Source organism: Rana temporaria, chromosome 1 (genome assembly GCF_905171775.1).
Source record: "Rana temporaria chromosome 1, aRanTem1.1, whole genome shotgun sequence".
In the NCBI taxonomy this organism is placed as follows: Eukaryota; Metazoa; Chordata; class Amphibia; order Anura; family Ranidae; genus Rana; species Rana temporaria.
In genome coordinates, this window is record NC_053489.1 from 280,275,643 (window position 1) to 280,289,542 (window position 13,900).

The following is a 13,900-nucleotide window of genomic DNA, read 5'->3' on the forward strand; positions in this document are numbered from 1 at the left end:
AATGGAAAGTCTAAAATTTTACAGTTGTTACTAGAAAAACTTCCCTTCACTTTGGAGAGATTTCCTTATTTCCTGCATCTCTGAGTCGCTGTAAAGTGACTCCCTAACCAACGTGTTTTAGCTAGTTCAGATAGAGAGGGGGTGGCTGAAATCCCTCTTATGTTTCCATTTATGTACCTGATGGGGAGACTTCCCCTTAACTACTGTGTGTTCATAGGGGTAGTAACTGAATGGAATTTCAACAAATGGCACACAAATAGCAATACAAGGCCTTTTTTTGGTAGAGAGAGAAGTGGTAGAACCTCAGTTTTTAATGTTGTCTATGTCCCTGTTGAGATGATTGCTCTCAATTTTTGTGTAATCCAACGGATAGAATGTGAGGGGAAAATAAAGTCTGAAATGGTTCTAGCCCTTCCTCACACTATTAACAAAAGAGAGTTTTGTACTGCTATTTTTGGCACATTTGATAGATTATGCTCTCTTCCTGTCCCTGTGAACACACAAAGTAAGGGGTAATCCCAGGGCTCAAGTCCTGCGGAAACGCATGGGAACGGAGTTCCTGCACTTTTTTCACAGCAGGAACACAGTTCCCTTTGCAGGACTAGAGCAGCCGAGCCGCCCGAGCAAATTCTTCACTAAGCAGCGATGCCCAGCTCGAGTCACTGTCAGGGGCAGTAATCCTTTATGTTACTGGCCGCTTCCTGTATATGGATTCATCCGGTAGTGTGCAGGTATTCCGTCACTTCCTCGATGCAGCAATGTCTCCTGGGAGCTTTTGTCATTGTTCCCAAGATACATTGCGGAGGTCTGCCGCGAGTTATCTCGGGATTAAGAAAAAACTTGCGGTTTAGTAATTATGCATATGAGCGTATCATTTTTATTTTTTTTGGTGGGGGAGTGGATCTTGGGTGGGAGTTCCCACACTTTTTTCCCCAGGACTTGACCCCTGGGTAATCCCAATGGGTACACAAGACAAAAAAAAAAAAAATCTCCAATAACTAAAAATGAAATAAAATGGCTAGACTCTTTTTTAGTAATTATTAGGAAAATGTTCCTAAAAACTGAAACAGGAAGCATTTTATTTACTGAAAAGAACAATCAGTTATCGACCCATTAGGCTGTGAAGTGAAACTGTATTTACCATGTGAGATAGGTAATAGGATAGAATTCACTCTTTTATGTGACATGATCAAAAAGCCTATTTGATGTGGTGGTACAATTTAAACAGAGATATTTGCAATTCATTAATTGGCTGAGAAAATGCTGATCTGATGGTTTATCTCTCTAAATTATGAAAGCATCTATCCCTGACTGAGAACTGCACCAGACATACATGTTATAAATGGTAGGCTACTTTTAAATTTCAAAATTATGTTAGATAGTAAATTGGATTTTTATTATAAATGTCTACCCTCCAGGTAAAACTATGGAAAAGCTTTACAAGAGGAAATCTGAGATTTATTCCTCTTATATGTTCCAGATGGAGACAATGTTGACTATTTATGTGTGCACTACAATAAATCTAAACAGTATTTACAAATTTCTGCCATGGGCTATTATTCAACTAGACATTTTTTGTGAAAAATAGAATGTGTCATTAATCACAAAGAACCCCTACCAATATTAGCTTAATGACTATAGTATTTGATAAACATGTCAGCGTTCTGATATTTCTTTGCGATCAACAGCTAATTTCTCTTACACCACATGAGTATAACAGCAGATGTGTTTAGATTGCAAAGATCAACAATGCCTAACCAAGTGTGACAGGGAAAATACATTCCATTGTCGCTGTATACAGTATATTGCAAGAGAGCACAAAACCTCTAATTTTATGATCAACACAATGACAAGCTTCAAAACAAGTCCGAGATCAGGAGCGCACATTTCTCAATAAAAGAATAGACATAGTCATTTTGTTTTGAGCTATTTTACTAGCAGCACATTGTAACTTGTGTAACAATTGCAAATAACAAAAAATTATTCTTAACTGTCAGAATAATTGTTCAAGCATTGACTGCTTTCCAAATGCACTGTATTCATCTTGTATTCTTTAGCACCACATTGCAGGTCAATATTTATCATATGTTTTATGCTGTATTTTCAACTTTCTGAAAGCGGAAAGCTTTTTGACTTAGGGACAGATGACTAGACCTATAACCTCTTTGCGGCATGTGCATGCAAATATGCGGCCCCATATTTGCGTGCATTAGCGCTAACAGCGTTATGCCGAGACTGCGCACCTTGTGCGCTCCCGTCACAGTAACTGGCATCATGGAAAGTTCCTGATTGAGGTTTATGATCGGGACTTTTCCGATCATGTAACCACCGTGACACCCACATCACTGACGAAGGGGTCCTGCGTGACACCGAAATGTTTCACTCTCCTTGTGTTGTGATCATGCAATAAATTATCCGTTTGGACGCTATTCACGTCGTTGTGTGCTGGCAAATATCTGCATTGTGACTTGAACCAGTATCCAGCTGGTTGTTGCTGCAGCACCCAAATTTGAGAGCTCATCCAGGAATGTGTGAAATGGGAATATGAAGTATGACACCGTGACAGCCAATCACAGCAGTCATGTGCCATAAACCCGGCCCTCCGGCATAGCAAACCCCTTAAAGGGCCGGTGGCAGCTGGCACCAAGGGGTTAATATATTTCTCAGGTCAGAGCTGTATTGAACCACAAAAGGGTGGGCATTCACTCCATTGTTGCTGTAAATCTTCTATGAAAAAACGAATCAGAATCGCTCAATGAAGTGACTACCTCCACTTAACATCAGTTAAGCTAACATTAAAGCCTAATTATCATGTAAGTAGTAGTAGTCAGTCACATTCACCAGCACTTACTCTTTAATAACGTAGATGTTTCAATACAGATAGAACTAACTTCCTCTGTTACAGCAAGTGTGAGTAACATTCTCTAGCATTTATAGCAACACTGTTAACTCATTCACCTTAATCCAATAACCATAGAATGTGTCAAGGAAGTGGTTGTAACCCTAAAAAAAATATAAAAAAAAAATCTCCTGTTCCTTTAACCATTTCCTGCCTGGTCAATAGTAAATTGACATCCGGGAAGTGGTTCTGTAATCCTGACTGGACGTCTATTTCTTTTTCCTCTCCCCTGTAGCACCTGCTCACTGACACAGAGGAGGCAGAGCTGCAGGATAACAGCATCGGACAAGAGTGGTTTAAAAATATGTGCATTCACACATATTTTTTATACAGGATAGGTAGGAGGAGGGAGTGGACATTTTTAAGAATAATTATAGTTGGGCTTTTTCTTCTACTTCAAATGTGTAAATGTGTTATATTAAATGTGCAAATATTTTATATTATATATGAAATTCAGGCATATTTAAAAACAGGATCTCATGGTCCAACTGTACAGTCATTCAAAAATACATTAATTGTTTGTTATTAATTATCTTGTTTGACTTTACTTCTCCTGTGGATCAGAGGGGTGAAGTTCGTTCTGCACTCCTGTGACCCGTTTTCAGCAGACGACTGACATCACAGAGCCAGTCCAGGCTTGGGCAAGATCAAGACAATGGAGTCAGGATTCGCCCACATGCCTGGACCGGTACCCATCTCAGCTTCTCAGCGAGCCACTGAGAGCCTGAGCCAGCTGCTCCTGCCCCACTCCACAGCCCAGGGCTCCAGTGAGCTGCTGACTAATGCCGCGTACAAATGATCAGAAATTCCGACAAGAAAACCATGGATTTTTTTTTTCGACTGAATTTTGGCTCAAACTTCAGTTGCATACACACTGTCACACAAAATACCGACCGTTAAGAATGTGGTGGCATACAACACTGCGATGACCTGAGAAAAATTAGGTTCAATGATTCCGAGCATGTGTCAAATTGATTCTGAGCATGCATAGGATTTTTGAGCATCCGAATTGCATACAGACGATCAGAATTTCCGTCAAGAACGTCTCCCGTCTGAAAATTTGAGAACTAGCTCTCAAATTTTTGTTGTTATAAATTCCGACAGAAAAAGTTAGATGGGGCCTACACTCAATTTTCGACCAAAAGCTCACATCGAACTTTTCTGGTTGGAAACTACGATCTTGTGTATGCGGAATTACAGTTTCTTTCTAAAGCAACCACAACCTCCTGAGTCCTGCCAGCATGAAACAGAGTCGGACTTTAGCTCTCTGAGGCAAAGCAGTGATCTGCAGAGGTTCAACAGAGCTTTGCTGATAGCAGAGCAATAGGTCAGCCGCTCCCGCCCCACTCCACAGCCCAGCGCAGAGAGGGGGCAGAGCAGGGAGCTGCTGACTAATGCTGCGTACACACGATCAGAAATTCCAACAAGAAATTCGGGGATTTTTTTCCGACTGAATTCTGGCTCAAACTTCAGTTGCATACACACGGTCACACAAAACTCTGACCGTCAAGAATGTGGTGACATACAACACTACGGCAAGACGAGAAAAATTAAGTTTAATGCTTCCGAGAATGCATCGACTTGATTCCAAGCATGTGTGTTTTTTTTGAATATTGAAAGTATATTTTCCTAAAATCCTAAACTTCCTGAGATCCTCTACATACCAGGATTTAGGGTAAGAAATCATACTATATCATCTGCATGCTGGTTTGCATCTAAACTGTGTTTTTTATTCTTCAGCTAGTTTATATCTTTTTGTGAGTGAGTGTGTAAATAAATATGTTTGTATGTTACTAACACTACTTAAAGCGGGGGTTCACCCTAAAAAAAATTCTAACATTACATCAAGCATATGAACGACATTTACAGTATGCAGGTCTTTTTTTTTTTTTTTCGCCGTTCATACCGATATAGTGTGATTTTCTCCCCGGCTTCCGGGTTCTGATTCCCGCGGGACTGGGCGTTCCTATCCCTGGGTTAGATGATTGACGTGTTGTGAAAAAGTTCCCATGTCGCACAAGGCGCGTCACCAGTTTTCCGTAAATAGCCGAGCTGCGAGTCGGCGCTATACTGCGCCTGCGCAGTCAGCTCTACACGGCGCCGACTCGCAGCCCGGCTATTTACGGAAAACTGGTGACGCGCCTTGTGCGACATGGGAACTTTTTCACAACACGTCAATCATCTAACCCTGGGATAGGAATGCCCAGTCCCGTGGGAATCAGAACCCGGAAGCCAGGGAGAAAATCACATTATATCGGTATGTACGGCGAAAAAAACGAACGACATTTACAGTATGTAAATGTCGTTCGTATGCTGGATGTAATGTTAGAATTTTTTTTTAGGGTGACCCCCGCTACCACATCCCAAACTCTAAAGCCTTTACAGCCTTCTGTTGTCACCTCTACTTCACAACAGTCAAATACACCATGTTACCTGAGGAATATGCCAGGTAGTTTGCCAGTACCCAGTTTCTGACCAGAAAAACTCCTGGTCTGGATGGGTTCCTTGCAAAATAATATACTATCTTTAACCACTTGAGACCCGCGCTGTAGATGAAAGACGTCCATAGAGCGGCTCTCAATTGTCGCGGTGCATGCCCCTGGACGTCCTTTTATTTGCATGCCGCTGGGGGCGCGCAGCGGGGGAAAACTATGCCTGGCGCATCGCTGAGATGCCGATGTGCGTTCCTGGGGGCCGCGATGTCCGCCAGGTACCCGCGATCGGCAGTGACAGAGCAGGGACGTGGAGCTCTGTGTGTAAACACAGAGCTCAACGTCCTGTCAGGGAGAGTGGAGACCAATGCTGTGTCCCTTGTACATAGGGCACAGATCGGTCACCTCCCCCAGTCAGTCCCCTCCCCCCACAGTAAGAATCACTCCCAGGGAATACATTGAACCCCTGCTGCGCCCTCTAGTGTTAACCCCCTCCCTGTCAGTAACATGTTTACAGGAATCAGTGCATTACTATAGCACTGTTCACTGTGTAAATGTGAATGGTTCCAAAATAGTATCAAAAGTGTCCGATGTGCCTGCCGCAATATAGCAGGCCTGACAAAATTCGCAGATCGCCGCCATTACTAGTAAAAAAATAAATAAAAAAAAACATAAATCTATCCCCTATTTTGTAGGCGCTAAAACTTTTGCGCAAACCAATCAATAAACGCTTGCAAAATTTTTTTTACCAAAAATATATAGAAGAATACATTTCGTCCTTAGTTAAGGAAAAAAATATTTTAAAAAAAAAATCTGTTTTCCTGCTAAGCCGGAAAACCGATCTGTGTGTTTCCCCAGTCACACAGTCCACCATACAGTTAGAAAACACAAACAGGGAACACATTTAACCCCTTTATCACCCCTGATGTTAACCCCTTCCCTGCCAGTATTATTAGTACAGTAACAGTGCATATTTTTAGCACTGATCACTGTAATAATGTCACTGGTTCCCAAAAAAGTGTCGAAAATGTCAGTTAGGTGTCCGATCTGTCCGCCGCAACATTGCAGTCCAGCTAAAAATCACTGATCACCGCCATTACTAGTAAAAATAAATAAAAATGTCATAAATATATCCCCTATTTTGTAGATTCTATAACGTTTGTGCAAACCAACCAATATACGCTTATTGTGATTTTTTTTTTACCACAAATATGTAGAAGAATACATATTGGCCTAAAAAAAGGAAAAACTATTGTTTTAAAAAAAAAAAAAAATTAAAACTGCAGAGGTGATCAAATAGCACCAAAAAAGCTCTATTTGTGGGAAAAAAAGGACATCACAAAAAATGGCCTGGTCATTAAGGGGGTAAATCCTTCTGGAGCTGAAGTGGTTAAAACCCCTTTTACAAAACCTGCGCACATCTTTAAACTGTTTCCTGGAGATGACTGCTCAGCCACACCCATTAACCCCATCTTCTCACAGTTCAACTCTGTGCATAATATAACATTTAGGACTACAATGAGGGGTGTAGTATGCTTGCCAACTGTTTGCAGTTAAGAAAAACATATTTTACATTCAGGAGCCTTAAAATTAAAATGTACATGTTAGGTAGCACTTTTTTTGACTGAGTAGCTATGGTGCCATAACGGTGAAAAGAAAAGAGGAGGTGGTGCTGATCTAAATATAAGAAGACTTACATGGTGTTGGTAAACGCAAGCTTTCTTGATTCTACAGAGGAGTCAGGAGATTCTGATCATTAGTTTTAATAGATACCATCTGTACGTGTCTAATAGCTGCAATTCAAGGGTAATATGAGCTGGCAGTTGAAACAAAAACATTTCTAGTCTTTGTGTTTTCTTTATAAAATATTATATTTTATATTTTATTGCCTGTAATCTTATTTTATTTTATAAACCATATTAAAAAATCTTCTTATGCTTGTTAGGTACTTTTGGTGAACTGACCGTTCCTGTGTAAGTTAAACGGTTGCTACTTACAGAAGACTATACTTCTGTCCTGGAAAGGAATAACTCATTCTACTCTGACCACTTGAATTCAACTGATAAATGATAATTTGCCTTTGTATAAGCTTACTTTTAAATTTAGGAAGAAACTTGAACCTGTTCCCTGATTTGTGAAATTTCAATAAACTAATATGACAAGAGAATTTAGGAAGAAACCTAATTTCTTTGATAAATTATGACAAAAATAGGTGTCCAGACCCTTACCCTGACAAGACTGGATTCAGGAAATTAGTATGCCACCTTTATTTGCCTTTTGTTACTCCCGGCATTGTAGTGCTATTTTGATTTTATTCATATATACATTATATATATATATATATATATATATATATATATATATATATATATATATATATATATATATATATATATATATATATATATATATATATAGTGACTTAGGGCCATATCCACAAAAGAGATACTCCGGCGTAAGCCGTCGTATCTCTGGTTCTAACTTTGGAACTGATCCTCAGAAGCAGTTTTCCTAAGTTAGGCAGAAGATCCGACATCTGTAAGGGACTTACACTGCCGGATCTTAGGATGCAGTACCGCATCCGCTACTGGGGGCATTTCGAGTCGAAATGCCTCTTCTGGTATGCAAATTAGCACTTAGGGTGATCCTCAAAGCTTTTGTGCTTAGTTTTTTCGCCGTAAGTGTTAGTTTGCCTGATGTAAAACTAGGGCTGCTTTTACAAAGTGTAAAGTTAGTCACACCTTGTAAAGGCCCATTCAAGCGACGGCATTTGGTATGCATTCCCGAGGGAGAACTCCACGGCAATTTGTAAAATCCAAACCGGCATGGGTTCCCCCCCAGGAGCATACCAGGCCCTTAGGTCTGTTATGGGTTGTAAGGAGACCCCCCCTCCGCCGAAAAATCGACGTAGGGGGTCCCCCTACAATCCATACCAGACCCGTATCCAAAGCACGCTACCCGGCCGGTCAGGAATGGGAGTGGGGATGAGCGAGCGCCCCCCCCCCCCTCCTGAGCCCCACCAGGCCGCATGCCCTCAACATGGGGGGGTTGGGTGCTCTGGGGCAGGGGGGCGCACTGCGGGCCCCCCCACCCCAGAGCACCCTGTCCCCATGTTGATGAGGACAGGACCTCTTCCCGACAACCCTTGCCGTTGGTTGTCGGGGTATGCGGGCGGGGGCTTATCGGAATCTGGGAGTCCCCTTTAATAAGGGGGTCCCCAGATACCGGCCCCCCACCCTAAGTGAATGGATATGGGGTACATCGTACCCCTATCCATTCACCTGTAGGCAAAAAGTAAAAGTTATTAAACACACAACACAAGGGTTTTTAAAATAATTTATTATTCTGCTCCGGATGCCCCCCCTGTCTTCTTTATTAGCTCTATTAGCAGGGGGGGCTTCTTCTTCCACTCTCCGGGGGTCTTCTCCGCTCTCCGAGGGGGGTTTCTTCTTCCGCTCTCCGGGGGGGGCTTCTCCGGACTCCGGGGGTCTTCTTCCATCTTCTCCCCTCTTCCGCTGTTGACTCGGCGAACCCCGGTTCTTCTGCAGATGTCCGGTGCCTTCTTCTTCAGCGCTGGCTGCCTGCTATCTTTGTGTGTTAGCTCAATTTCTAACAGGCAGCCGGCGCGGTCTTCTGTGACGTCAGGTTCTTCTCTTCCCTTCTTCCCATCTTGACTCATCGCCTCTTGTCGCTGTAATGATGGAAGCGCGCCTTGCATCCCATTTATATAGGCATCACCGTCCCACCATGCTCCGGTAGGTACCCACGTGGTGGGTGCACGTGGGTAGGCACCCACCACGTGGGTACCTGCGGGAGCATGATGGGACGGTGATGCCTATATAAATGTGATGCAAGGCGCGCTTCCATCATTACAGCGACATGAGGCGACGAGGCAACATCGGAACAGGGGAGAAGAAGGTGACGTCACAGAAGACCGCGCCGGCTGCCTGTTAGAAATTGAGCTAACACACAAAGATAGCAGGCAGCCAGCGCTGAAGAAGAAGGCACCGGACATCTGCAGAAGAACCGGGGTTCGCCGAGTCAACAGCGGAAGAGGGGAGAAGATGGAAGAAGACCCCCGGAGTCCGGAGAAGCCCCCCCCCGGAGATCGGAAGAAGAAACCCCCCCCGGAGAGCGGAGAAGACCCCCGGAGAGTGGAAGAAGAAGCCCCCCCTGCTAATAGAGCTAATAAAGAAGACAGGGGGGGCATCCGGAGCAGAATAATAAATTATTTTAAAAACCCTTGTGTTGTGTGTTTACTAACTTTAACTTTTTGCCTCCAGGTGAATGGATAGGGGTACGATGTACCCCATATCCATTCACTTAGGGTGGGGGCCGGTATCTGGGGGCCCCCTTATTTGAGGGGACTCCCAGATTCCTATAAGCCCCCGCCCGCAGACCCCGACAACCAACGGCAAGGGTTGTCGGGAAGAGGTCCTGTCCTCATCAACATGGGGACAGGGTGCTCTGGGGTGGGGGGCCCGCAGTGCGCCCCCCTGCCCCAGAGCACCCAACCCCCCCATGTTGAGGGCATGCGGCCTGGCACGGCTCAGGAGGGGGGGGCGCTCGCTCGTCCCCACTCCCTTCCTGACCGGCCGGGTAGCGTGCTTTGGATACGGGTCTGGTATGGATTGTAGGGGGACCCCTACGTCGATTTTTCGGCGTAGGGGGGTCTCCTTACAACCCATACCAGACCTAAGGGCCTGGTATGCTCCTGGGGGGGTGAACCCATGCCGGTTTTTTCTTTGAAAATTGGCATGGAGTTCTCCCTCTCAGGAATGCATGCTGAGCGACGTTATCATTTTTTTTTATAATTATTTGTTTTCCCGGCGCGTATATTTTTTTTCACCCGTCGCAACTTTAGTGTCCCGTCGCAATCCACAAAGCCGCCCGGCGTCAATTACATTCACGCGCTGCACGTCGGGAAAATGACGTCACACGCATGCGCAGTACGGCCGGCGCGGGAGCGCGCCTCATTTAAATTGTAAACGCCCCCCGGAGAGGAGGACCGCCTTACGACGGCGGCACTTAAGTTACACGGCTTGAAATTTCTACGTAAGTGCTTTGTGGATCAGGCACTTAGGTAGAAACTTTAAGTCAGTGTAACTTAACTGCTGAAAGTTAAGTTACGCCGCCTGGCTGAGGATTTGGCCCTTAGTGTATACCACCATTTTCTGTGTTATTATTTTTCTTTGCTGAGGCACGGGTCAAGTTGTGTTTGTACCCAGTTTATTGTTTTCTTGTATAACAATTGAAATTCTCAATAAACACATCTTTAAAAAAAAAGAAACGTCTTAAATTTTTTTAACACGTACATTACTTTAGTGCTCCATCAGTGGTCCATTATTATAACAGTAGAAAAAAAATCTAATTTTTTAAATATATTTCTGCCACTGAAAAAAATGCATTCAGAGGGTAACTAAACTTTCGTGGGGGAAAAAAATAGCAAATAAAGAAAAAATAATATAGCGCATATGATTGCGACACTAATCATTTTGTAATTGAACGTTATTAAAAATTACCTTTCCTGCTTGTGTGATTGGCTCACCAATTTTCCCAGAAGTCTGCACTAAGATACAAGTCAGATTTCAGGCAACCCTTCAACACAAATGTCATTTTTTGAGAGATACTTTCAATAGGAACCCATCTAAAGCGATGCAGGCCCAGCAGATTTCCTCATTAGTGCTCTGTAGCTCCTCCCATTAGACCCACAGGCACAGAGAAACACACATGGATTACTTCAGAATAACACAAGATAGGAATCTGCAACAAAGTTTGTTATAATCTTTGCAATATACATTGATCAGAGGGGAATGTTTTTTTCCCAACAAAAGTGGAGTTATGTATACCAGGAATAAAAGGTGCATTAGTAAGTGTACTTACAATATACCACATGCTTGGCCACTTGAGATCATTGAAATAGGCAGAATGTATGTTGCTAACTTTATAATCCCTCTTCGTTCTTTTCTTAACCACTTGCTGTTCTATCCATTCTACCTGTGGACAAAATAAAGAAAAGACATTACATATTTTTTTCTTGAGCAAAATCTGCTCTACACCCTTTTTGAACTCATTATTCCTAAACCCTATACGTTCTTGGAGTCAGAGTTCCAGACGTGTTAATTTATTTAAGAGTACTAATATAGGTGCTTTATAACACAAGTAATTTCAATGTAGTCACTAGTAGCAGCTCAAGACAAATCTCTTCTGAAAGTGTTTTTGTTATTCATTGGAATTAACTGCATTCAATGTGAGAGTAATTTAAATGCAACTGTAACTTGGTTGCAAGGAAATTGCTTTCAGCAGCTTAGAAAGGTCAACTTCAGTATCAATATTATTTATCAAAACTATTTCTGATCACACATGCAGTATAGTCTTCACAAACATTATTGTACCTAATTGTTAGTATTTGGGATTTAGGCCCCGTACACACGTCCGAGGAACTCGACGGGCAAAACACATCGTTTTGCACGTCAAGCTCCTTGTGAAGCCGCCGAGGATCTCGGCGAGCCGAAATTTCCCATTGAACAACGAGGAAATAGAGAACATGTTCTCTATTTCCTCACCGAGATCCTCGTCGGCTTCCTCGGCCGAAAGTGTAGACACGGCCGGGTTTCTCGGCAGAATACAGCTCCGACCGAGTTTCTGGCTGAATTCTGCCGAGAAACTCGGTCGTGTGTACAGGGCCTCAGATGTGATCTAATGAAGATATAAACAGTCTTTTTTTTGCACTTGCCTGCTTCCTGGCAAACAGCCAGCATCATTGTCCTGCTCATTCACTAAATAAGAAAACAAGTGACTCAGGATGCTGCAAAATTGACTCAGAACATATAACACTTGAAGTCCTGATCTACTTGCTTGGTAAGCCACAATGACTCACAATATATTGAAGGCGGGAGAGCTACAGCAAAGCTAGACATCTAGCAGTGTAATAAGAAGAATTATAAGTGAAGTGAACTCCTGCGCTGTCTAGAGTGAGGGGACAAGTGAAAAGTGGGGATACTGCTGCAAATAAAAAAGAGGTCTACATCGATAGACAAAAAGTGATAATTGTAACAAGTGAAATATTTGCGCTGTAAAGTGTTATACAAATTAATGTGTGTGTGCATATAACCACATACATATACAAGTACAAAAAATGGGTGGGGAAAGTCCAAAAAAGGGGAATGACACTAATATACCAGTAAACAATATTGTTGAATAGTCCTTAATCGAGGGCACAGTGCTGAAGAGGTCCAGGTACAACAAAATCCAACCATGTAGGGGTGCAGTTTAGGGTTGTCCCGATACCGATACTAGTATCGGTATCGGGACCGATTCCGAGTTTTTTCGGCGGTAGTCAGACGCCGATACCCCGCCCCGATACACAAATAGAATACTTAACCCCCCCCGCGCCGCGCCGCCGCCGCCGACCGCCGCCACCGGAGCCGCAATTCGCCGCTGCGATCCGCCGCCGTTACGCCGCTGACTGTGTAATACGGGCGGGAACATTACAGCTTTGAATAGCTGTAATGATTTGCGCCACGCATAGACACTCCCCCTTGCTCGGGTGAACTGTCCAATCCCGAGCGAGGGGGAGTGTCTATACACGCAGCGTGGCGCCAATCATTACAAAGCTATTCAAAGCTGTAATGTTCCTGGCCGGCCGTAGTACTTTACACAGTCGGCGGTAGCAGGTAAGCGGGCCATGGCTGCATATGGGGGGGACACACGGCTGGATGGGGGGAGACACACATGGCTGCATATGGGGGGGACACATGGCTGGATGGGGGGAGACACACGGCTGGATGGGGGGAGACACACATGGCTGCATATGGGGGGAGACACACATGGCTGGATGGGGGGAGACACACATGGCTGGATGGGGGGAGACACACATGGCTGGATGGGGGGAGACACACATGGCTGGATGGGGGGAGACACACATGGCTGGATGGGGGGAGACACACATGGCTGCATGGGGGGTGACAATGGCTGCGTGGGGGGTGACAATGGCTGCATGGGGGGATACATTGCTGGATGGGGGGTGACAATGGCTGGATGGGGGGATACATTGCTGCATGGGGGGTGACAATGGCTGCATGGGGGGTGACAATGGCTGCATGGGGGGTGACAATGACTGCATGGGGGGTGACAATGACTGCATGGGGGGTGACAATGGCTGCATGGGGGGATACATTGCTGGATGGGGGGTGACAATGGCTGGATGGGGGGATACATTGCTGCATGGGGGGTGACAATGGCTGCATGGGGGGTGACAATGGCTGCATGGGGGGTGACAATGGCTGGATGGGGGGAGACAATGGCTGCATGGGGGGTGACAATGGCTGCATGGGGGGTGACAATGGCTGCATGGGGGGTGACAATGGCTGGATGGGGGGAGACAATGGCTGCATGGGGGGTGACAATGGCTGCATGGGGGGTGACAATGGCTGCATGGGGGGTGACAATGGCTGGATGGGGGGAGACAATGGCTGGATGGGGGGTGACAATGGCTGGATGGGGGGATACATTGCTGCATGGGGGAGACAATGGCTGGATGGGGGGATACATGGCTGCATCTGTGGGG

General features: G+C 44.5%; 1 protein-coding gene across 3 annotated transcripts in view; it reads right to left on the reverse strand.

Moving 5' to 3' along the window:
• Window positions 1–13,900, reverse strand: part of PCSK5 (proprotein convertase subtilisin/kexin type 5) — a 508,063-nt gene that overhangs the window by 401,384 nt on the left and 92,779 nt on the right. For all 3 annotated transcript variants that reach the window (XM_040356083.1, XM_040356101.1, XM_040356092.1), the window contains exon 3: window positions 11,215–11,328. In XM_040356083.1, the coding sequence (XP_040212017.1) occupies window positions 11,215–11,328 (114 nt within the window). The remainder of the gene's footprint in view (window positions 1–11,214; window positions 11,329–13,900) is intronic.